The following is a 24,191-nucleotide window of genomic DNA, read 5'->3' as shown; positions in this document are numbered from 1 at the left end:
TCGGTCGGTTCGGTCGGTTCAGAGGTCAAACCGAACTCGACCACCACAAACCGGATTTTTCGTACCCGTGGACCCGCGCACCGAACCGGCCCGCCCGAGAGGCCTTTTTTTTGCAGCGGGCCGGGCGGGTTCGGTCGGTTAAAAAAAACTTGGACAGGCCTACTTCACCATCGACTACAACAACAACAACTCCGGCCTCCACCTACAGCTCCGGTTACGGTTCCAGCCATGGTCTCCACCCCTTTGGACTTCGTGCTCAGTCTCTGCTTCGTTTTGCATCCCGTTTGGTTCCCTCTCTTTCGCCAAATCAGTCGCTCCATCGTCCCTTTGTCAGCTTCTTCTGTTGTATGTTTGAAATCTACATATCTCCTCATCTCTTTGCTCTCAGAGTTGCTGGTTTGACCCCTATTTGTACCTCCGAAGCCACGTCGCTGGTTTCCCCTATTGCCGCACTACAACTCCAGTAGAGCCGATGTGTTGTATAAAGGGAGCGTTGGTTAAAAAGTATATCAAGATCTTCATCGCTCAGAAGTCAAGTGGCTCTCTGTTAGTTTGGGGTTTTAGGGGTTTTTGTACGTCCCTATGAATTTTACTTCATGTTTTAGCTGAGTGTATCAGTTGAGTGTGCATGTTTGTTCTTCATTTTCTTAGGGTTTGTGCATTGTTGTAGCACTCGTAGAGATTATTTCTCGCATGTTGTAATTGTCATGAGGCAATCCTTTGGGTTATATTTGTACTGTTATTGGGCTTACGATCTTTGTAAGTTAGTGGGCTTACCGACTTTGTACTATTGGGCCAGGCGACCCATGATCCGAACGGGTCAGAACCTCATAATATATAAAGAGGACACCGCCCAAGCGGTGGGGGATCCAACACTTTTTTACTCATTTGCTACTTTGTCATATCTTACTTCTGTTCTCTAATTGCTTAGCCCTGACCGGAGTTCTAGACCGGAACATTGGCGCCCACCGTGGGGCCGAGGAATTCAATCCTAGGCTTCAAACTCACTAAAAATGGTGAATCGATCTGGGGCGAATGGAAGGGAGAATCATGCTAATCATGATAACGTTCCACCTGACATTTTGCAACAGATCATGGCGGATCTAACTGATCTCCGCCAACACAATCAACAACTACAAACTCAACTTGCTGAAATCAATCAAGATCGGGGCTTGCATGAGGGCGATCGTAGAATGGCAGAGATGGTGGTAGATTTCCAACCATTCACAGATGACATTGCGAATACCACCGTCCCAGATAATTTGAAAACTGGTTCTTGATTCATATTTTGGAGATTCTGACCCAAAGGATCATTTGGTGTACTTCAACACCAAGATGGTTATCGTGGGTGTTTCAAATGCTTTGAAGTGTAAAATGCTTCCTTCAACTCTCAAGAAGTCAGCAATGACTTGGTTTACAACGCTGCCACCGCGTTCAATTGCTGGATTTATGGATTTATCTGCGAAATTCTTGTTGCAATTCTCAACTAGCCGCGCCCAGAAGGTGACTCCAGCGGCTTTATTCAACGTACAGCAAAGGCCCAATGAAAGTCTTCAATCTTTTATGGGGCGTTTTAATCAACTATCGGTGCATTTGGATGACAAGATGCCAGAAATTTGTATAGCGGCTTTTGAATTGGGTCTTCAGTCAGGAAGTTTGAACAGCAGTTTCAGCCGTAAGCCCGTGGAAACGATGGCGGAATTGACAAGCAGGGTGCAAGGTTTTATTTGGGAAGAGCAAAGTGATCGCATAAAGAGAAACCGCAAGAATGCAGCAGTTACCGGCCAACAACATCAATCGGATTCGAAGAAGGCGTTGGTTAATGATCAACGCTCGGGCGGAGCAGTTACAAAAGGAGAGAGTAGTTATATAACAATTCAAGTCGTTTTGATAACCTCTCTAATTTTCGAAATCGTGCTCAGCCTTACGAAAATCGTGGTTATGGACAATCGATGACGTGGACCAGAAACCAACAAGATAGGTCGGCCCCACTAGCAGTTAATTTAACTGAGGCTTTGCACATGTGTTTGGAGGCTAACACGATTCGGTTTCCAAAGCAACTGAAACGCCCACCGGGCAACGTGGACAGAAATAAGTGGTGCGAGTATCATCGAATTGCGGGACACAATACTGACGACTGTTTCACGTTAAAGAAGGAGATCGAGGCTTTGATAAAGGCAGGTTATATGCGTCAACTGGAAGGGCGAAAGGAATCAGATGGAGCTGGAACTTCAATGAAGCGTGATGAAGCAGGAAAGCAAATTGAAGAGACAGAGCCAAAGAAGCAGGCTGGAGGTGAGACTAAAGGGCGTATCCATTCCATATTTGGAGGATTCCGGGGAGGAGGTATGACTAATTCTTCCAGAAAGAGGTATGTTCATTCCATAAATGCTGTATACGCTAATGATTGGGGAAGTTGGGGAATCAATCAGCCCGATATTACATTTACTATAAGAGACTTTGAGGGAGTTCAGCCTCATGAAGATGATGTAAGATCAAGATTTGGTCATGTGGTACAACTCTATGTTTTGATGATAACAAGTATTTATTTGTGGATGAACAATTATGATACTCTAATGTTTGTCTTGAGTGTTTTGACAAACAGGTTCTGATTCTGACACCAGAAGATATATTCATCAGAAGATCAAAGGATCAGAGGATCTGAAGATCAGAGGATCAGAGGATCTGAGGATCAGAGGATCTGAAGATCAGAGGATCAGAAGATCAGAAGATCTGAGGATCAGAAGATCTGATAATCAGAAGATCTGAAGACCAGAAGCTCTGAAGGACCAGAGGCTCTGAAGGTCCAGAAGCTCTGAAGGTCCAGAAGCAGAAGTTACGAAGGTCAGAAGATCCAAGCTTCCCTCTGACTCTGATCACTAAGCTTCACAAGTTCCAACACGAAGCATTCCTCTGATCAGAAGTCAATGGTTAAAGGCAAATGTCTCTATCAAGAAGTACAAGAGCAGTGTACTATTCTGAAAAGCCTACCTACCAAGGTTCAGCCACAGCAGGTTCTGGAAGTTCTAGAAATGCCCTCCAACGGTCATATTCTCTCAACAGAAATATCCCTTGCACCTTGGACTATTTAAGGCTGAAGAAAAGAAGAAAGCTAAGAGAGAGAAACCAAGAGCTGCAATACAAGAAAAGATTCAAGCCTCTACTTTCTTCATCTGTTCTTATTTAGTTTACACTCAGCTTATTTAGAAGCAAACCTTTGTAAACACCAACCTCAAACAGTTGTTTGATTTTCCTTAAGGGACCGGGTTGGTCAGTATCCTTAAGAAGACTAAGAGAGTGAATCTTAGTGGTGATTCCTTTAGGAGATCAAGGTTGATCGGATCCTAGAGAAGACTAAGAGAGTGAATCTTAGTGTGAGCTAAGTCAGTGTATTGTTAGTCACTTGTAGGTTTCAAGTGCAGTTGTAACAATTATCTTATTAGTGGATTGCCTTCATTCTAAGAAGGAAGAAATCACCTTAACGGGTGGACTGGATTAGCTTGAGGGATTTATCAAGTGAACCAGGATAAAATACTTGTGTGCTTCTCTATTCTCTCTATCTTTATCCGCTGCACCATCTATCTCAGATAAACCGAAAAGATTTACTTTAAATCTTAAGGGGAAAGTTTTTATATTCAAAACTCTATTCAACCCCCCCCCCCCCTTCTAGTCGTTTTTCACACCTTCAGATGATCCCATCGTGGTGATGCTAAAAATTGTTGATTATGAAATTGAGAGGGTGCTTCTGGATCAAGGGAGTTCAGCAGACTTGATATATGGCGATGCATTTGAGAAACTAGGGCTTACAGAAGCTGATTTGTTGCCATATGATGGGGCGTTAGTTGGTTTCTCTGGGGAGAAAGTATTCGTTAGAGGGTATGTGAAGCTGAATACAGTGTTTGGTGAAGGTAAAAACGAGAAAGCCTTTGTCATTAAGTTTCTTGTGGTAAAGTGTACATCACCGTATAATGTGCTTATTGGAAGACCATCCCTAAACAAACTTGGGGCGATTATTTCAACAAGACATTTAACAGTTAAGTATCCGTTGGATAAAGGTGGAGTTGGAACTTTGAAAGCTGACCAAGTGGTTGTCAGGAAATGCTATTCTGATAGTTTCAAACAGTATGGTCACATGGGAAAGAGAGCAGTGAAGGAGGGGCACATGGTTTTTGGGGTTGATGTTGATCAGGACGAGATCAGTTTAGATCTGAGAGAGTGCTTCTCCGATTTCAAGATGACTCCAGAAGAGGAAACAAAGACAGTCAAAGTGGGCGAAAGGAATTTGAAAGTTGGGGTAAACTTAACTTCAATCCAGGAAAGCAGATTGGTGCAACTGTTAGCTGAAAACATGGATTTATTTGCTTGGAGCGCACGAGATCTTCCGGAAATTGATCCAGAATTCATTTGCCACAAATTGGCATTGAATCCTGGTGTGAAGCCAATCGCCCAATTGAAGCGTAAGATGAGCGAAGAAAAGGCACTTGCAGTGAAAACGGAGACTAACAAATTGATTGATGTAGGTTTTATAAGGGAAGTAAAGTATCCTACTTGGCTGGCTAACGTTGTTATGGTCAAGAAGAGTAATGGAAAATGGCGAATGTGCACGAATTATACGGATTTGAATAAGCATTGTCCAAAGGATTCATATCCGTTACCAAACATAGACAAATTAGTTGACAGGGCTTCAGGATTTGGGATGCTAAGCTTGATGGACGCGTACTTGGGGTATCATCAAATTCGAATGTATGCGCCAGATGAGGAGAAAACTGCATTTATGACAAATCAAGTAAATTATTGCTATCAAACTATGCCATTTGAGCTTAAGAATGCAGGGGCTACTTATCAGAGGTTGATGGATAGGGTTTTTAAAAAGCAGGTAGGGCGCAACATGGAAATTTATGTGGATGATATGGTGGTCAAATCAGAAGAAATGGGCGGTCATTGTTTGGATTTAGCTGAAGCTTTTGGAGAAATCAGAAAGCATAACATGCGCTTAAATCCGGAAAAATGTTCTTTTGGAATTCAGAGTGGAAAATTCCTAGGCTTCATGATTACTAGAAGAGGAATTGAAGTTAACCCAGATAAATGCAAAGCAATTCTGGAAATGCAAAGCCCAACATCAGTGAAAGAGGTACAGAAGCTAACAGGAAGAATTGCAGCTTTGTCGCGATTTTTACCATGCTCGGGGAGTAAGGCGGCTCTGTTCTTTCAGTGCTTGAGGAAGAACAAAGCTTTTCAATGGACAGATGAATGTGAGCAGGCTTTCCAAAATTTAAAGGAGCATCTGGCTAAGCCTCCCATATTGTCAAAACCAATTCCAGGTATTCCGTTATCAATTTTCATTTCCATATCAGATAATGTTGTGAGTTCTGTCTTATTACAAGAGTGTAAAGATGAGTTGAGAATTATATATTTTGTGAGCTATGCTTTACAAGGGGCTGAGTCAAGGTATCAAAAAATAGAAAAAGCTGCACTAGCTTTGATTGTCACCGCCCGAAAGTTGAGGCCTTATTTTCAAGGTTTTCAAATTAAAGTCAAAACTGACTTTCCTCTACGTCAAGTACTGCAAAAGCCTGATTTAGCAGGGCGTATGGTTTCTTGGACTTTCGAGTTTTTAGAATTTGGTATAGTGAAATGAAATGTCTCCAGAGGAGAGAATATCAGAGGAAGTGGAATGGGTTTTTGTCCGTTGATGGTTCATCAAATTTAAAAGGTAGTGGGGCTGGCATAGTTTTGGAAGGTCCAGGTGGAGTAACTATTGAACAATCCCTCAAGTTTGATTTTAAGGCAAGTAATAACCAAGCGGAATATGAAGCAATCATAGCGGGAGTGCGGTTGGCCAAAGAGATGAATGTGCGTTATCTTTTAATCAAAACTGATTCTCAGCTTGTGGCAAATCAGATAAAGGAAGAATATCAGGCGAAGGATGTTCAGTTGGCTAAGTATTTGGTAAAGGTTCAAGAATTGTTGAAGCAGATGGACAGGGTTCAGGTTAATCATGTGCCAAGGGAGGAAAACACCAGGGCTGACATCTTATCTAAACTAGCAAGCACAAAAAAGCCAGGTAACAACAAGTCAGTGATTCAAGAAACTTTGAAGGGTCCAAGTGTAAATGAAGATGATGTTGTGATGGTAACAGGCGGAACGGCTCTGGATTGGATGGATCGAATTCAAATGTGTTTGGAGGCGAAGGGGTCGGATCTAGCTTTGTTTTCAAAAGATCAGATTCGGGAAGCAAGTCATTACACAATGATGGGGGAGCAGCTTTATCGAAGGGGCGTTGGAATTCCTCTTTTGAGATGCGTCAATAAAGAAGATGCAGAGAGAATTATGTTTAAAGTACATGAGGGAGTCTGTGCAAGTCACGTAGGAGGAAGGTCTTTGGCTTCGAAAGTGCTGAGAGCAGGTTTTTATTGGCCAACTCTAAAGGGCGATTGTATGGAATATGTCAAAAAATGTGAGAAGTGTCAAGTCTTTGCTGATCTTCATAGGGCACCTCCAGAAGTTCTAAGTTCAATGAGTTCTTCATGGTCATTTGCAATGTGGGGCGTTGATATTTTAGGACCATTCACTCCAGCTGGGGCTCAAGTCAAGTTCGTTTTGGTAGCAGTTGATTATTTTACAAAGTGGATTGAAGGTCAAAGGCGATGATCACAGCTGAGAAGGTTAAGAAGTTTTATTGGAGGAAAATAATCTGCAGGTTTGGAGTGCCAGCAACAATTGTTTCTGATAATGGAACACAGTTTACAAGTAGGAAAGTCAGAGATTTTTGTGCAGAGATGAGAATTGAAATGAGGTTTGCCTCAGTGGAACACCCACAATCTAATGGGCAGGTTGAAGCAGCAAACAAGTTAATTTTGAATGGTGTGAAGAAGAGGTTGGGCGAAGCAAAAGGTTTATGGGCTGATGAGTTGATAACAGTAGTTTGGGCTTACAACACAACACCGCAATCTACTACTGGAGAAACACCCTTCAAGCTCGCTTATGGAGTTGATGCAATGATTCCGGTGGAAATTCAAGACATGACTTTTCGAGTGGCAACATATGAAGAGGAGCAGAATCGAGAGAATGTTCTGGTGGATTTGAATTTGGCAGAGGAAATGAAGGCTGAGGTTCGTTTAAGGGAAGCTGCAATTAAGCAAAGGTCAGAAAGGCGTTACAATACTCGAGTGGTGCCCAGAAATATTGTAAGACCCAAGATTTTAAGCTTAGGATCAGTGGAAGAGATTTCCATTTACGATTAGGGTTGATGTATTGTGAAGGGAAACCTGAACTAGAGTTTACCAAATGAAATAAATTTATGAAGGAGAAAGTTCAGGAAAAGTCAAAGGATTACATCATGATCGATAAAAGTTATAGTACGATCGTTATACGCTTAACCTAGGTCAGAAACCCTAGTATATAGCTAATTTTCACTTTTAGGCACGACGGAAGTTAATTCCAAAAATCTTCAGAGAAATGTTAGAACTTCTCTTTTTCCATATATCACAATCGTTTCGAGGCGAAACTCTAGGATCTACGAACGTCCGATTCCAATCATCGGAAGTTTGCCGAAACCGAATCCCTGGTATTTCAAAACCCTAGAATTTCTCGACAATGAAGACTTTATCTATTCAGAGCTTCAAATGAATATTCTACACGCGTACACCCATTTCTCTTGATGATTTCAATCTTTCTTCCGAAGGAAGTTTTCTATTCCGACATTCGATGCAAAAAGCAACTTATCGGGTAAAATAGTTTTATACCGACTATGCTTTAGTTGCCAAAAATACAAAGAGACCTCATTTTAGTTTTGGAATTCTTTCGCCAAAACCTATCTTAGAATTCACGGAGAATGACGCCGGAAAAATCAGATTCGCGAAACTTTCATTTTACCTCGTTTTGCCAACCTCTATATATAGCCAAGAAATGAGAAAAAAACAAATATCTTACCCATTTCATCCAAGGAGGCCGCGAGTTTGAGAGGAGAGGAGGAGAAGAAGATTTTGTTCAATCCTTGCTTGATCGTTGATTAATCAGTTGCTGCTTCAAGGTTTCGAGGTATAGTCGCTAATCCTTACCTCTGATCGCTTTTTCCATAGCTTTTCTGTAGAGTTTTCTGAGTGGATAGTTTATGGGTTTTTGCAAAACTATCCTGAATCTTTCATTTTTGATTCTAAACCTCTTCTATATGTGCCCAAGATCACTTCTGCCGGGTTAGATTTTCCGTTATGTCGCCGGAATTCCGCCGGAATCAATTTGAACCTAAAATACCCATTTTTGGAGTTTTTGAGGTAAAGCTTCAACCTTTAGGCTAAAAACTATCGCCTTAGCTTAGTGTTAGTAGGATTAGTTGTCATAAACGTCGTTAGTAACGTCCCTGCAAAATTTGGTTTTTGGGATTTCAGTTTTGAAATTTCTAAGTTAAAAATCATGACCAAAATACCCCTGCGACAGTTTTCGATCCGATAATTTTTCCGAGTTCAGAATACCCTTAGTTACGGCTAATGAAAGCATAGGAACCAAGTTTGATCGAAGAAAAATCGAGCCCCATAATTACCTAAAGTGGCCGAGCCCTATTAAGGGGGAGGAGGAAAATTTCCTTTTCCGAAAACTTGTCTTTCGCGCTAGATTATCGTACCTTAGAGTATAGATTACTTCGTGTAACCTTAGTAAGTATCGATAGCTTAGTTCTCGATAGATTCTGATAGTATTTCTGTGACTTTGCTTTAAAGGAACTTTTGAGGAATTTCCTGAGGAGCAACGCTTTGCTTGTGAGGAAGAGTTAGAAGATAATCCTGGAGAATCTGCAGGTGAGGGCTGCTCTCTGAATTACTAGATAATGTTTTAGGTGTCGACGAATTCGACTTGATTTATGTGTTATGCACTTAATTGCTAAATGTCTGAAATGATTTCTGAGGCTTCGGCCGAGCTTGTTGATTTCATGATGCCTTGATATTGTGTGCTAAATGATTCGCATGTTATGTGCTAAATGATTAATCTAGGATGTGTTGGAATATGCTGTTTATGCTTATTGGATTGCGCTTATTTAACTATATTATTTCACATATATCTGTGGTACTGAGGAGTGAGAAATACGGGCAAGTCATGCCGATTTTATTTTGAGAGTTTGAGAAAGTTTGACGGGACGAACGGAGTTCGGGCCTTGTTATGGTTATGATGGATCGAGACATTCTCGGGGAGTTAATTGGGATTTTGGTGGATGTTGAAGACTCATAAGATTTGCGATAAGACTAAAAGGATATTATTTTATAAGGAAAATTCATAAGACATTAAACAACCTCTAAACCTTTAAATAATGATAACAATCTCGAGTGCAAGTTGAGGATTGAATCTTAGTTGTGGAAAGCGAGAAGTGTCGTCGGATCCAAGGGTTGAGAAAGATTGTGAGTTCTGAGTATGTTGATACTCATTCGCTCTGGGAGCAGTTTGTTTAGCCATCCAAGGGATGAGCCGAGAAGCTTCACTGAGGCGTGAGACCTTGTGAATGCGTGATACTCCACTGAGGCGTGAGACCTTGTGGAAAGCATGGACCTTCACTAAGGCGTGAGACCTCGTGAACAGCATGAAGCTTCACTGAGGCGTGAGACCTTGTGAATGCGGGATACTCCACTGAGGCGTGAGACCTTGTGGAAAGCATGAAACTCCACTGAGGCGTGAGACCTTGTGAGAGCATGAAACTTCACTGAAGCGTGAGACTTCGTGAGAGTATTGATGACCCGAAGAGTCATCGTGAGTGGTTGCACTCATTTTATGATTATTGTATTTTGTCGGAGAATCGACTTTACCTTAGGGTAAGCTTTTAGAAACTTTAATTTACCTAGAACACGTGGCGACGTGTCGAGTGAGATCGGAGACGTTGGTTGACTAATCATCCTGCATTCATGCAACATTAATGGGGTATTAACACAGGACGTACTCTGGACCTCGTCGGATTCCAAAATGGTCATAAGACCCGGATTTCCGTGAAAGGGCGTTTGTAAACGTCTCTTGTAGCAGACCGAAATGGCAGACCTACGGGTTACGGCTGATCTGACTACCTTTGTGTGGTGTAAGAGGCACGCGGGCCGAAATGGCACCACCGTGGCTGGTGAAGGGCTGATCCGTTGATGTCCATCCGTTCCGGATTGCATATTGGTTGACTGGGTTAACCTGCATATCATTTCATGCAACATGCATACTGACATAGTTGAAGAGTGTGTTTGATACTTGTTAGTTCTACTTGATGCATGTTAACTGTGATTTACAGCCGTTATATTCTTTGTGGAAATATGCAACCCTAGGATGTCATCCCTAGTTATAAGCCTAAGTGGCTATTATCTTATTTATATTTATTGGTGCTATTATTTACATAATTCTTTGGAGTTGACTCTCGCGTCTTCTGTGTGTGCTTTGGCGAACAAACGCCCTTTGTCAGATGTCTATGACGGACTGATTCACGATGGTTCACCCTTCGGGGGGAACTAGATTTGAGATGCCGGAACCGGAGCGCATCGCGGTCGCAAGAGGAGGACGGAGTGTGTACATAGACTAGGTCGTTCTGAATTTCGAATTCGGACGACGATCATACTAGCATGTAGGTTTTAGTGCTGGTGTGAGCTCCTTGAGATGGGATTAGAGTAGGAGTAGAGTCTTAGCTCTGAACATCATTTGTTTCTTTGGGGACAGGGTAGTTTCCCACCTATAGCTTTTTGTGTGGTTTCTTTACGAGAATCACAGAGAGTTGGTTGGACTTAGGAGGTCTTGTTTTAGGCCGATGGGCCAGCTTATTCTCATTTTGAAAGATAGTGTTGCGAACACTTGACCTTTCTTTTGGTCTGTACCTTTTGCCTACGGGCGCTACTTTTCTCATTACCCGTCACTGGAGGTTTACTCGTGACGAGGCTAGCTACTTACAGCGGGGGCTGTAATATATATTGTGTATTAGTTCTGCTATCTCTCGTAATTGCGTTTTATTTAATTCAGTCTTGTCTTAGTTATTATCGAAAAAAAAATATTCACGTTTTTCCGCATTAAATTTCTTTTGGTTACTAAGTGACGCCACCGAAATCGGGGTGTTACAAATATGCGAGTGGGCGATTTGGTATTACCCAGAATCACAATGGCTCCAACCGTACACAACCCCTTCTAGAAGACACGGTTCCTGTTTTTTTTTCCTTATTTTCCTCAAACATGTCATAAAATTCTAGTACTTTGAATTTTCATTGAATCCTCTCTCTTTCTTCTTCTTCTTCTTCTTCTTCTTATTGGTTTGGACCATTTTTTTTCTTAAACTAATCCTCTCTTTAATCTCAAGTTACCCAAAACTTGTACTTGAAGTGTGTTCTGAATCTTCTGATTGTCTGTTCCTTTTATGATTTTTATATTCATTTTTGGAGTGGATCTTGGATTGGAGCACAGTTTGCAGGACTACCCAAAAACACAAAGGTAAAGTACACACTCCGTTTAGTGACAGGAAGGATGTTTAGTGACAGGAAGTGGATTATCCCGTTTTTCGCAAGTTTGCTTGTATCTGTGAGTCTGCTTCTCACATCTTTTCTTGGGGTGCTTAGTTCTGCTGGTGGTGGGGGAGAGCAGGCACCATTTGACATTATTTCATTCAAGAGATCAGAAGATTCCAGTGGATATTTTGTAGAATCAGATTTGGATAATTCTCTCAATGTTAGTGTGATGGTGAAAAAAGAAGCACCTAGGTTTGCATATCTTATTTCAGGCACAAAGGGTGATAGTCATAGGTTGATGAGGACATTAGAGGCAGTGTATCATCCAAGGAATCAATACATCTTGCATTTGGATCTTGAGGCGCTGCCCCGGGAAAGGTTGGAATTGGCAAATACAGTGAAAGCAGATCCAGTATTTCGTGAAGTAGAGAATGTGCGTGTTATGTCTCAATCCAATTTGGTAACTTATAAGGGTCCTACAATGATTGCTTGTACTCTGCAAGCTATTGCAATACTATTGAAGGAGAGTTCAGAGTGGGACTGGTTTATAAACCTCAGTGCCTCAGATTATCCTCTCGTAACACAGGTTGGTAAGTAAATGACCTTTTCTCTGCTTCTTAATGTAATATGTTATTATTCATGTAATAATGCTTGCATAAACTATGGCCTTCTAGGTTGTGGAAGGATAAGTACCCTTTACAAGCTGTCCTTCAGGTTTAAAGACATGATGTTTAAGCCATACATCGTAGCATGTGGTTGACTTGTTTCCCTTGAGCACTAACCTATTGTTTTGAGGGTAGAAACGATTATTAAATTAGGCATTTAATGTTTTAGGGACAGGAAAGTTTATTAAAGTTCATACATCCCTTGATTATTGTCTAGGTTTCAAGACGGGTCTCTATCTAACATCATTAGTTTTGTTTAAAGTTTAAACAACCAATGATTGAATTAATTGGTTATATAGTCTCGAAATGTTTTGTTGTTTTTTCCCTTTTCATGTATGTTGTCTTCTTCAATAGTAGAAGGTTAGCAAATGAAATTGGGGTTGAGGCCTTTAGCTATGAACTAAGTTTGTTTATCAGGTTTGTTGCCAAATTATTATTTTGTTTATCTTTGTAATTCTATTGTTTGATAGTGATGCTTAGTTTAGTAAACTCTATCTAATCTTCGTTGGAATCTTCCGCCACAACCATTCTTGCCTAAAGCACAGTGATTTTCAATAATTCAGGGACGAGCCATGCTCCTGGAGTAATGATGTTAGTCGTTAGACATAAATTAGTTATGTCGTTTCACCTCTGATGTGCTTAGGTGTAACAAACAGTCTTAAAATATTATAGAGTCTATAGAATAGACCTTGACATTCTGCCATTCAGGCTATTTTGACACTGCACATGTTGCTACTGGCTTTGGTTTGTTGGTCGCCCTATTGCTCAGCAAATGCAATGTCCATTTGAATAACCCCCATAAATTAGCTTTGTCAAGATCTGTAAGACAACAATAATAACTGAATCTTATCCCACTTGATGTCAAATTTTGAAGCCTTACTTTATTGAAGGCTTTTTTTGTATGCCTTTCCACCAATACCATTCCATCCCTGTGTTTCTGCTAGAGTTCCCTCCAAGTGCATTTTATGTAGATATTTGAGAAGTTTGTCAAGATATCAAGGTCAATTTTGTTGTTAATACCTGCTGAATCACATTCCTGAGCTAGAACTTCTAGCACAAGTGCTAAGCAAGATTTTTCATGATCTCCATACTACATCATATATTACATGGTGCTTCTTTCCATAAATTGTCGATTAATTTTCTGGATAGTCTAAAACTTGTTTTCCACATAGATTTTTTGTATCTAGTACAAGTGGCCTCGTCTAAAGTGAGCTTATCTCTGAAATTAATAAAGATATATCCATCCTTGGTCCCCCAAAACTGAAGGGTAATGGCATCATTACTTGCTCGCTTCAAAAGTTCACTTTAGAGGGTTATCTTTCAATCTAAGCAGTTGCTGATTCTTCTCAGAAATCACAGCTTCAATAATGGATATATGTGGGACACATAATATGAGTCAGATTAGGTTTATTCTAGGGGAAAAAAACTACTGCTGTAAATGACGGTGAAGTATGGGCTGGATTAGAGTGTTAAACGATAGTTGTCCCTCTGAAGTATGTTGATTAAATACATACTACAAGTCTAAACTTGTGATGTGTTGTCAAGTGTAAACTGATATAAGTTTTGATACCAATGAAATTTCTAGCTCTTGCGTAGCTAGTTGCTTGGGGTACTTTGTATTCAATAATTTGAGTCTTCTCGTATCAGCGTCTTCTTTGCTGCAGATATACTTATTTTATAACTTTTACCATAATCAATCTTCATATAGCTCATTTCATGGTTTTTGGAGTATGCTTTTAATTGTATTACATGTATATATCAAGTCAAACATGCATGAAGTCTAGATTCTCTGTGAAGTCTCTACTCACTTTATATTTGTTTCCTGCTTTTGCAGATTTGCTTCATGTTTTCACGAATTTATCTATAGATCGCAATTTCATTGAACATACACGTTTTACTGGTTGGAAACTGTAAGTGAAAATTGTTATTAAGTGTGGCTTTTTTTCCTGTTTGCTATATCATTTGATTAAGATTTCTTTGTGTTACTGCATATGTGTTCACGAACCAGAGAGCAAAACCAATCATTGTTGATCCTGCCCTTTACTTATCAAAGAAATCTGATTTAGCTTTCACTACTCAACGAAGAACACTTCCCACGGCTTTTAAACTGTTCACCGGTATGTCCGTATCTAAAATTTATTTTCTGCTATACATTCAAACTAAAAGGCCCTTTGAAGAGAGATAGCAGGGCCAAGATTGTAGAATATCTTGTTGGCTTGCCAGATTATGAGCATGTTTGGATGCGGAGTAAAGAGCACTTATTGGAGCTTATCCAGTGCTTTTTTTAGTAAATAAGCTCCAAAGTGTTCTGTAGTTTGTATCCTAATGAGATGGATATTTGCTTGCTATTAGTTTTTTTTTATAGGCAACCAAGTCGAACATGGTAGATCCCTATACATTTTGCCTATGCTCTGTGAACAGGTTCAGCTTGGGTTGTGCTAACTCGGTCCTTTGTGGAGTACTGTATATGGGGATGGGATAACTTTCCAAGGACTATGCTAATGTATTATACAAACTTTGTCTCTTCGCCTGAGGGATATTTTCATACTGTTATTTGTAACACTAAGGAGTTCCGGCATACAGCGATTAGCCATGATCTTCACTACATTGCTTGGGACAATCCCCCAAAGCAGCATCCAATGTCTTTGACTATGAAAGACTTCGAAAAAATGGTTAAGAGCAACGCTCCATTTGCCCGAAAGTTCGCGAAGGATGATCCAGTTCTCGACAAGATTGACAAAGAAGTTTTGGGTCGTACACATAGATTTTCACATGGAGCATGGTGTGTTGGGACCTCAGATGGTGGTGCAGACCCTTGTTCTTTGCGTGGCAATGATACAGTGTTTAGTCCAGGACCTGGTGCTGAGAGATTACATGAGCTGCTTCAAGTTCTGTTATCTGAAGAACTTCAAGGCAAGCAGTGTTTGTGACAAAAGGGGTAACCTCCACTAAGATAATGTCAAGTGTACATACTGTGGTTATAGATCATACATGTCTGATGTAAAATATCAGAATTTTGTGTTCAAGAACAGATTATAGTAAGAAGCAACAAGCACTCAGGTAGCAGTTTTCTGGTGCTTGTTTTGGTTGCAATTGCAGCCACCATTTACAAATTACAACCATTTTTTGTTATGTTGCAAAAACAATTAAATTTCAGAATATTTTTTAATTGGTTATCAATTCTCTTATGGACAAATTCTTTGGTAGCAACTTCTTGTTATAGGCAAGGACGGAATCAGAAAAAATTGATTAGGGAAGCGGAAATTTGACACATTATGCAAAATCAACAGTGTTTCATTGGAGTAGGCAATACACAAATATTTAGAGGGGCAAATATAATACTTGAATACAACTACTCGTCTGGAACGACTTCAGTTTCTCATAAATCTGGTTTTGTGTAACCTTATATGCACATTAAGCTTCGACGGATTCAGGTTTATGCAATCCTTTTTTGTAAGCAGGTATGCACCTTGTGGTTTGTATGCTCCAATTTGGTTAGGTTCCAAGAGCAAGCTAGGATGCACACTATTTAAGTTGAATCTATTTCCATGTTGTAGAGAGCAACTGAAGGACAAGCCTTTAATTCAAACTTGAAAGCATAGCAGGCCCTTCAGTGGGATTCTTTGATAGGGCACTAGTCATTAGCTATGGTTGGTCCCCCTCAATGGGATGCACATGAAATTAGGATAAGGTACTTTTTTTTTGTTTTGAATATTTTGCTCCTCACAACTTTACCGCATGTGCATCAATGTAGAACTACCAAAATGCAACTATCGAGATTTATGAATAAGAGCAGTAGAAGAAGTCAAGAATAATGAAATTATGAAAATAACATTGCCAGCCAATTTACAGATGTCAATAAGCTTGGGTCCACGCATCATATTAGATTATTCTGTTGTAGTTTTTCATATGAAGGATACCTACCATTGGGAGGGTTATGAGGAACTAGAATAAAATTCACCGAGTGCCATAAGAAGGTAATCTTCCATTTCCATTGCTAGAAATACTTGAAAATTTTGTTTACAGTAAACATCGATTTATTGATGTCAAACTCTCTCCTCAAACACACTTTTAACAGATATCCATGTCTCACTGGATGGAAGAAAAACTACATTTAAGTGAACATAACTGAAATTACAAGGGTAATGTCCATAATTGAACTCTAAATTTTGCTATTTTTTTTTTACACTGGTACCAGTCTAGCAGGATCAAGCTGGTTCAAAACTGAATGCTGGTGGCCTCGGAAGAATTTGGATAGCCGTTGTAGTCAAGCTTGACGTGCAGAGAAGAACAAAGCATCTTGAACTTGACCCTGAGGCTATCCATGATCTCTTGCACCTGCAGATCTTCTGGATCCGTGAGAGGATATTTGCCGACCAGGTCCTGCATCTGGTCAATGGTAGTTTTGGCCCTGGAGGAGAAACAATTCGGGTCAAGCCGGATGGCAGAGGTCCAGATATGGAAGCAACCGCTGTAGAAACCTAGTTCCTCACCAACCTCAAAGCCAACCTTGAGACCAACTTCCTTGGCCTCGTCCTTGCCTGCAATGAGGCCATCCTTGTAGCCTTCGTCATAGCCTTCCTTGAAATGGGTCTCCTCCAAATTCAGTGAAGAGTCGAATAGGTCATCCATGATCACTCAATTCACAACCTTTTTCCAGATGCCTAGTGAAGCTAATGTATCCTGTGCAATGGGATAATTTCAATCATCTACATGATCTATAATTAAATAATATATTTATTCATGATCAAAATGAATGCATATTCATAAGATCCAAAAAAAATTGAAGCGGGAAATTCAGCAAATTATAGAGCCTTCCTCCATCCAACAATCTAATCTCAGTGGGTAATACATTACAGTTGAATTGAAATCCAGAACACTCAAATTTCACAGCCATATGAGTTCCACAACAGCCAAAGCAACATGTTTCTTGTCCTCTTGAGAGAGAAGAATAATAATAATAGCATAAGTGAAAATAGTAGATACAAGAAATAAATAGATAACTTATTTGATCATCTTATCTCTGTTCTTCCTAGGAAACATTTTCAGCTTCTAAAGAGTTCAGAAAGTTTCAAAGGTGACTCCCCTTGATTGAATGTGATTGGATTTGAGATTAGACTTGAAGTACACCCAATAGATAACAGCTTTCTAACACACATCTGGTATTTGCTTGTTCTTTACCCGATATGAAAAAGTATGTGTCTGTGATTCTTTAAAGCTTATTACATCAATAATGAAGTTATGCCTCAAGGTGAGAAAGTCCTTTTGTCTTTTAGGAATGCCTATCTTATGGCTGTCTCATATATAGTATCAAAGCACCCACCGGACATTTAGAGATTACTCATTCGGGAACTAGTGCTTATATCTAGTTATTTACTCCACAGAACTTACTCACTTAACTAATTCTAAATTTACCAAATTTAACAATTAGAAGGAATTTAAACATTTTAGTCACCTGATCCTCACTCACAGAGGAGTGTGGAATTTCAAGAAAGTTTGTTAAGGATCCATCCAACTCTAGAGATGAAGAGAGCCTCTCAAGACTCAACTGTGACTGACACTAATAATAAAACAAACAGTATACCCCTACATCAGAATTCGTGGGCAAAATCTCTCTAAAACTTGCATAACCAGAACTACTGTGCCTGCCATAATCAGGACTCCCGCAACAAAAATCATGGTAAAACTTGCAGTGACAGATTCCTATAATTCTTTTCCAACTCAAACCTTCAGCATGCTCATGAGGTACTTAACTGAACTCTACTTTACACTCATCTGAAACGGGCCTTTGATTCCCTTCTATACTATCCCTTTTACAAGCTCCACCATTCTCATATGCAAATAATTCTATGCGTCTCTCATATACTCTTTCAATTTTTCACTAGTTTCTCCATATCTAAGATATGCGATATCTGAAAAGGAGGTAGCAGCATATATTTAACTACGCCAATTGAAAAGGCCTTAAGGGGGGTCATTGCAAATTAAATACTGCTAAGGCAAGCTAAGGTCCTCGAATGAACCAAAACATAAATCCTATCAAAATATAGAATCCAAAATATTGAAGCAAGAAAAGAAAGGAATTCAATTACATATAGAATAGCACTATATCTATTCTATCACCTCTCTCTCTGCCCCTTTGGAATTCTAGAATCTACTATTCTCTCCCTTGGTCACAATGGCTGAATGGCAACATTCATCTGAACAGTGGTTCCCAATCCTCCAATTAAAACCAATCCCCAATATCAGCCAATACATAATCACATGCCTTGGAACAACATCCAACCAATTTCCTTAACTTCCCCAATTTTGATTTTCATTAGAATGACAAACATAACCACAACATGAAACTTAGGACTAGAAATATGATAATGAGACTCAAATTCATTGCTTTGTTCCTTTACTACAACTATTTAGAGCTTAATAAGCCACATATCCACAAAGCATTCAAGCAATTTTCATACAGGAAATCAGAACCTAAATTGAAACTAAATATTAATGGAGTAAATAAAAAACATCGTCTCCTACAACTAACCTGCTGTTCCGTCGACCGAGGATGACGACGGCGGCGAATCGCAAGGGCAGCGGCGGCGTTCAATCTGTGTAGTTTGGGTCGTGGCTGATTGGTTATTGCACACCTGCTGTTGGGTGTTCGTTAATTTTTAGCACTAGAGTATGTTATGTAGGAAGGCAATTACATTTCTTTTAAATTTTAATTAAAATAAAAACAAATCCTCTTTGTTCATTTCACAGTGAACATTACAAAACAAAATAAGATTGCAGTATTCAAAATCAAAGATTTTTCAACATAAAACCCGTTTATACCAATCAGAATTCCTAACAGTGCAACATAACAATTCCTAGGGTTTCGTTCAAATCACCGACCACCCAATAGAAAGCGAAAACTTGAGTTTCTTGCATTCGATTTCAATTACTGTGATTGCGGGAGATGGAAATACGCGGATTGAGGGATTTTGACCGAAAAATGGGAAGAAATCGGATTTGATTGAATGTGAAATGGGATCGGGAAAGTAAAGAAAGAAGGGCACGGGAAGATTACCTGCGGCTCCGGCGAAGTTGCGGCGGTGGAGGAGTTGGATCGGAGATTTGGAAGCGGAAATGGCAGTGCGGCTTAGAGATGCGGCTCCACGGACGAGAGAGGCCATGGTTTTCGAGGTTGAGAGGAGAATAGAAAGGTGTGTGCTAGGGGTGGAAATAGGTCAGGCAGCTCGTCAGGGGTCTATGGCTTGGCTCGTTAGAGGCTCCGCTCGGCTCGGCTCGTTTATTAAAAAGGTCAGGCTTAGGCTTTTTTAAAAGCTTGTTTAACTAAAAAGGTCAGGCCCAAACTATTAAAAAAGTCTATTTGGCCTAACAGGGCGGCCTATTTATATATTATTTTTATTAATAATATAAATAAATATAATATAATAATATATTATTTGATTTTTTTAAACTGATGTATACTTTAGTATAAAAGAAAACCCTAAGTCCCTACCCTAACCTAGATTAGAAACGTTCCAGACATATTCAATAATACATGTGTAGTTTTTGAAATGCAATGATACATGTTTTTTTATTTGAAAAGAAAGTGCAATGATATATAAAAGGCTTATTAGCCTGCAAGCCAAATAGCCTTCTTTTGATAAAATTGTCTGTTAAATAGGCTTTTAAACAGGCTTGTAGGCCAGGCCAGGCCAGGCCTTAGAAAAGGTCAGGCCAAGCCATAAAATTTGGCCTATTGATAGGCCACAGGCCAGGCTTGGGCCACGAAAAGATAATGCAGGCCAGGCCTAGGCCGCACAAAGCTTGGCTCGGCTCGGCCTATTTCCACCCCTAGTGTGTGCAAGTGTTTGTTGATACAACGCGACGAAGTTAAAAACGACAGTGGATTACTGTCTTTTTGGTTTTCACTGGACTATGTAATTAGGTTAATATGTGTTTAGTCCTCGTGAAATTAAGGAAAACTGATTTTGGTCCTTACAAAACTAATTCATATTAGAACTGAAAAAAAAACTCTTCAAACTAGAACAACACGTCTTTCATGAGGCCAGGATTTGTAACTTCTACCACGTCCTTTAAAAGAGTGTGACAAGCGGAAAAAACTACGGTGGATCACTTACTTGGGTAGTGTAAGTTACACTACCTTTCAAAATCAATTTCTGGCCACAATTAAATATGGAAAAAATAATTCTAAAGTCTAACTATTTTGGGTGGCTGAAAATTAACATGGTAAGTTACCATTTTATCCTGTCAAATAAATAAAGTTTTATTTATATCCCTCCTCCATAATACCATTATATCCCTACCCCATATTACCATTATATCCCCTTGTGTTTAGCCTCTCTCCTAACATTACCATTATACCCCTCCTCCTTTACCCTCTCTTCCCATCTCCAGTTCATGCCGCCTCCGTTGGATAGCCTTGCAGGTCCTTCTCCCCTTCATCTTCTTCCTCATGGAACCCTTTGCCTGAACTACTGCCCGAGTTGGAGAACAGATTGGGTTTTCATGGCTAGGTCTAAACGAGAGCGAAACCGAGCCCAGCAGATCCAAGCCACTGCCATGCCTGTGTTGTAGATCTCACTGTCAAACCACCAGGGTCATCGTTGGGGTCGTATTCCACCACCATTACCTCAGGCCGTTCCAGCCACCATCCTTGACAAGGGTGCTTCGGGCACCTGCAGGATTTCAGAGGTTTCAAACATGAAGTTTCATCTTACTCAGGTCCAATACCATAGTCAAATGGATGCAAATGGTATCTTTTTTCTCCCTCTCCTTGATGCAATGAAAAACTACTAGAAGACTTGTGCTAATGATTGTCCAAAAGATTTTTAGTGACTACTTAGTACATTGTCATGCATTTGTGTTGTCATTTTGGTTCTTTACAATTAGTTTTTGTCTTTGATGATGTTTTTATGATGGTTCTTATGGCCTTCAACATGTTGGATTTCCTGGAGTTGACAGCTACCTCTAATAAACATGCTGACCACTTAGTGTGTGTTGGGGAACTTTGGAATCAATTATGATAGAGTAAAATCAATTTTGGATGACAGTATAGATGCTTGGGAGTTATTTTAGATAGTTGATTTCAGTCCCAAAATCAATTATGCATAAAACATAATCAATTTTGAGACATTACAAAAACCACTTTTTTCATAAATATATCCAAACATAAATCACATCACTTTCAACAAACTTTTAATATAATAATTTCATCCAAAATCAATTGTGACAACACTGATCCAAACACATGCTTAATATACATTCTGCAGGAAATTACCAAGAGGATGCATGGTTTGACTCAACTAGCATTCTAGAATCTGATTCAGATGAAGAGTTCAGTAGTGTGCATGGAGGTAAGTAATGCATTTAAGTCCTGTAGCTCAGTGAGGCTATTTCAGAATTGATACTAACTATCGCTTTGGAATGTATCTGTTTCTTCATTTATGGTTAACAGATTGTTTTCCCTTTGTGGGCAATGCTTTGGGAGGTGTCTCAAATACTCAGTTACTCCAGTATGAAAGTGCATCCTGCTTTGTAGATTCAGGGTGTAAATATGAGGAGTATTATGAGAGCTACCTCAAAATAGATGGAGGTATTTGCAAGAATGGAGAGAAAACTCAGGAGAATAGCTCAAAGCAATCAACAGTTATCATGTATTCTGTAACAAGGAAATCCACTGATGGTAATGACAAGACTGGATTATATAAGTGCACAATATGTGACATTTTCCTTGTTTTTATTCAATTATTTGCTTTTTGTTAGAATATAGATTTATGGTGCGTTTTGATGAATAGCTTAATTAAGCACTTATTCATATGCTGATTTGATAAACTTATAAGTAGGTATATGCGCTAAAACATAAGCTAATCTTAGCAACTTATGAAAATAAGTCTAAAACAGTTTACAGGTAAGATGCATAAGCTAGTTTTACAGGCACACTCAAATACTTGCATAAGAGCTTATGTCATAAGATAAACTCAAATAAGCTCTTCCAAACACAGTTTTAATAGCTCTTTGAAAATTCGTCAATGCGATATAATTGAATATGTAATCTCTAGTTTTGTAATCAGTCAATTGTCAATTCTGTGCTGCACTTTTTGAGAATGTAATCTCTAGTTTTGTACTTGAATCAGTCAATTGTCTTTCCTGTGCTGCACTTTTTGTTACATCTATATTGTGAGTTAGTTTTCTCTATTATCTGATCTTGTCAGTGATCATTGTTATAATACTTATTTCTATAAGCGCTTATCACATAAGCACTTAAGATTGGATTATGTTAGTACATAATATATGGGTATCAAAGTTATAATACTAACTATTGACAGATGCATCTGAGAGATTTCTATACCGTCCCAGAGCGGGGCTTCAAATTCCCAGATCAACTGAAGGAAAGTCGTTCGCTGGTTCCTGGTCTGCAATTTCCCCTTCCTTGTTCAAGCTCCGTGGCGAAAGTTTTTTCAGGCATGAGAGAAAGTTTTATCTGTCATTTTTCATCCATTTTCAGTCCATTGATTGTACTTATATTTCATCTTAAAGATTTGATATCATATATAATTATATATGACAATTTATGCAGTGATAAGCAGAAGTGTCCTGCTCCAGACTTCTGCCCTTATACACCAATAGGTGTTGATTTATTTGTTTCTTCAAAGAAGATAAATCACATTGCTAAGCATCTTGAACTTCCATCTGTCCAAGAACATGGGAAAATACCCTCACTCCTCATTGTTAATATACAGGTTTGTTCTCCATCTTAAACTATATATTGGCTTCATTTCTACTCACAGCAAACTCAATTCACTCTTTGATGTTTCTACTTTAACAACATCAAATAATGCTTCCATAATCTAATTGTGTTCACTTTTCCCCAGTTGCCAACATATCCTGCTAGCATATTCCTTGGTGATGCCAATGGTGAAGGTTTGAGCCTTGTACTATATTTTAAATTGTCCGAGAATTTTGAAAAAGAGATCTCGCCATGTTTTCAGGAGAAGATCAAGGTATTTCCTCTTGCCAATCGTTACTTGACTGAAATCTGATTAAATCGTCATAAAATGAATTATTAAATTCCTCCATTGAAGTTTTGGCCTCAAGTGCCTTTTTCATATCACTAGTTCCACTATATTCCTCCATAGGGCTTCTCTGCACAAGCTCAATTCCTATAAATCGCCCTTCAATGCGTAGAGTGGTGAAAATGCTGCAGGAAGCAACTGCAGTTCCCAAATCCAGAAGTGGAAAACTCTCTCCTTACTATCAAGAAGATGCTTAGCAACAACTACTCCAATTTACACCTCAAGTTTGGTACTAAATGAATATTAGTTCTTGGATCTTGATAATTAGGTGATATAGTAGTTAGAACAACAATTGTAAGAAATGGTAAAAGTTCCAAGTTCTGTCAATGCCCACTCTATCTATTTCCTACCTAAAATTCAAAATCCTCTAATTGAATATCTACATGGTATTAAACTATAATAATCATGCAGGAAGTGGTTATCTGCAAATGCTTACACCATGTTTCTGTCCATATCTACTTTTCTTGTCTGCTTATGTTTCTGGTCATCAATAATTGACTATGGCTACTATCCAAGTCCCATACCTATATCGACTATAGCATTGTCTCAGCTACTGAAATATCATGCTGCACTCAACATTAATGCAATTGAGTGAAAGTTGAACTGTTATTGTCACTGGAAGCTTGACTATACTGCTTCAAGGAAGTTACTAAATCAGAGTCATGCCATTTGATTGCCATTGCTCACATTTGGTTATGGATTGGGATTTGGGAATCTATTTTTTGAAGCATTTTCTATCAATGGTTTAATGTCAAAGAATGTTCTCTTGTGCATGATTTCATCTTGTTTGCCCCAAGTCTTGGACTTTACTGGGACAATGTATGTTTATAAACAATGCAAAGATTTTAAGTTTATTTTTATGGCTTTTCTGCAGAGATTATGATGGCAAAGTAACTCCTAAGAAGGTAGCAGCTGCTGCAATGTACTTAAAGGGTATACAAGAGCTCATCACATTTGAGAAACTACAAGGCCTCCCAAATTGCTGTGGTGTAGTTGATGTTACACACATCAAT

At 39.3% G+C, this 24,191-nt stretch overlaps 3 protein-coding genes across 6 annotated transcripts; 2 read left to right on the top strand and 1 right to left on the bottom strand.

The window, feature by feature from the left end:
• The first annotated feature begins 6,647 nt into the window (after positions 1 to 6,647).
• On the top strand, positions 6,648 to 15,286 carry LOC130736476 (beta-glucuronosyltransferase GlcAT14B-like). Its single transcript, XM_057588307.1, has 5 exons — positions 6,648 to 7,144; positions 11,289 to 12,031; positions 13,941 to 14,016; positions 14,108 to 14,223; positions 14,528 to 15,286. The coding sequence occupies exons 1-5, from the start codon at positions 6,648 to 6,650 to the stop codon at positions 15,034 to 15,036; spliced, it is 1,941 nt and encodes a 646-aa protein (XP_057444290.1). The 3' UTR covers positions 15,037 to 15,286.
• A 785-nt stretch (positions 15,287 to 16,071) lies between these two features.
• On the bottom strand, positions 16,072 to 19,328 carry LOC130738076 (uncharacterized). Of its 3 annotated transcripts, none has more exons than XR_009019198.1 (3): positions 19,164 to 19,327; positions 18,639 to 18,744; positions 16,274 to 16,789 (listed from the first exon to the last, which is right to left on the bottom strand). XR_009019198.1 is itself a non-coding variant. In XM_057589973.1 (2 exons), exon 2 carries the CDS (start codon positions 16,736 to 16,738, stop codon positions 16,325 to 16,327), a length of 414 nt encoding a protein of 137 aa, XP_057445956.1. In that variant the 5' UTR covers positions 16,739 to 16,789; positions 19,164 to 19,327; the 3' UTR covers positions 16,072 to 16,324. The 3 variants fall into 3 exon arrangements, 1 of the variants encoding a protein (XP_057445956.1); XR_009019199.1 differs by having other exon boundaries at positions 16,743 to 16,789; positions 18,639 to 18,741; positions 19,164 to 19,328; XM_057589973.1 differs by lacking the exon at positions 18,639 to 18,744 and having other exon boundaries at positions 16,072 to 16,789.
• Positions 19,329 to 20,404: 1,076 nt separating this feature from the next.
• On the top strand, positions 20,405 to 24,191 carry LOC130738075 (uncharacterized). 2 transcript variants are annotated; one of them, XR_009019196.1, is made up of 8 exons: positions 20,405 to 20,858; positions 21,376 to 21,459; positions 21,561 to 21,788; positions 22,432 to 22,567; positions 22,683 to 22,845; positions 22,978 to 23,106; positions 23,242 to 23,407; positions 24,053 to 24,191. XR_009019196.1 is itself a non-coding variant. In XM_057589972.1 (7 exons), the coding sequence occupies exons 1-7, from the start codon at positions 20,807 to 20,809 to the stop codon at positions 24,059 to 24,061; spliced, it is 801 nt and encodes a 266-aa protein (XP_057445955.1). In that variant the 5' UTR covers positions 20,407 to 20,806; the 3' UTR covers positions 24,062 to 24,189. The 2 variants fall into 2 exon arrangements, 1 of the variants encoding a protein (XP_057445955.1); XM_057589972.1 differs by lacking the exon at positions 23,242 to 23,407 and having other exon boundaries at positions 20,407 to 20,858; positions 24,053 to 24,189.

This window comes from Lotus japonicus, chromosome 2, assembly GCF_012489685.1.
Source record: "Lotus japonicus ecotype B-129 chromosome 2, LjGifu_v1.2".
Taxonomy (NCBI): Eukaryota; Viridiplantae; Streptophyta; class Magnoliopsida; order Fabales; family Fabaceae; genus Lotus; species Lotus japonicus.
The sequence above is the reverse complement of the archived record's forward strand: the minus strand, read 5'-3'. Positions and strand labels throughout refer to the sequence as shown.

Bases quoted from the DNA above. Each gene is read 5' to 3' on its own strand.
- LOC130738075 (XM_057589972.1), top strand. From the start codon at position 20,807: ATGAAGTTTCATCTTACTCAGGTCCAATACCATAGTCAAATGGATGCA. The intron at 20,859-21,375 runs GTATCTTTTTTC...TACATTCTGCAG, and splicing joins TAGTCAAATGGATGCAAATG to GAAATTACCAAGAGGATGCA. The intron at 22,846-22,977 runs GTTTGTTCTCCA...ACTTTTCCCCAG, and splicing joins TCCTCATTGTTAATATACAG to TTGCCAACATATCCTGCTAG.
- LOC130736476 (XM_057588307.1), top strand. From the start codon at position 6,648: ATGATCACAGCTGAGAAGGTTAAGAAGTTTTATTGGAGGAAAATAATC. The intron at 7,145-11,288 runs GTCAGAAAGGCG...ATCCTCTCTTTA, and splicing joins GAAGCTGCAATTAAGCAAAG to ATCTCAAGTTACCCAAAACT. The intron at 14,224-14,527 runs GTATGTCCGTAT...CTCTGTGAACAG, and splicing joins GGCTTTTAAACTGTTCACCG to GTTCAGCTTGGGTTGTGCTA.
- LOC130738076 (XM_057589973.1), bottom strand. From the start codon at position 16,738: ATGGATGACCTATTCGACTCTTCACTGAATTTGGAGGAGACCCATTTC.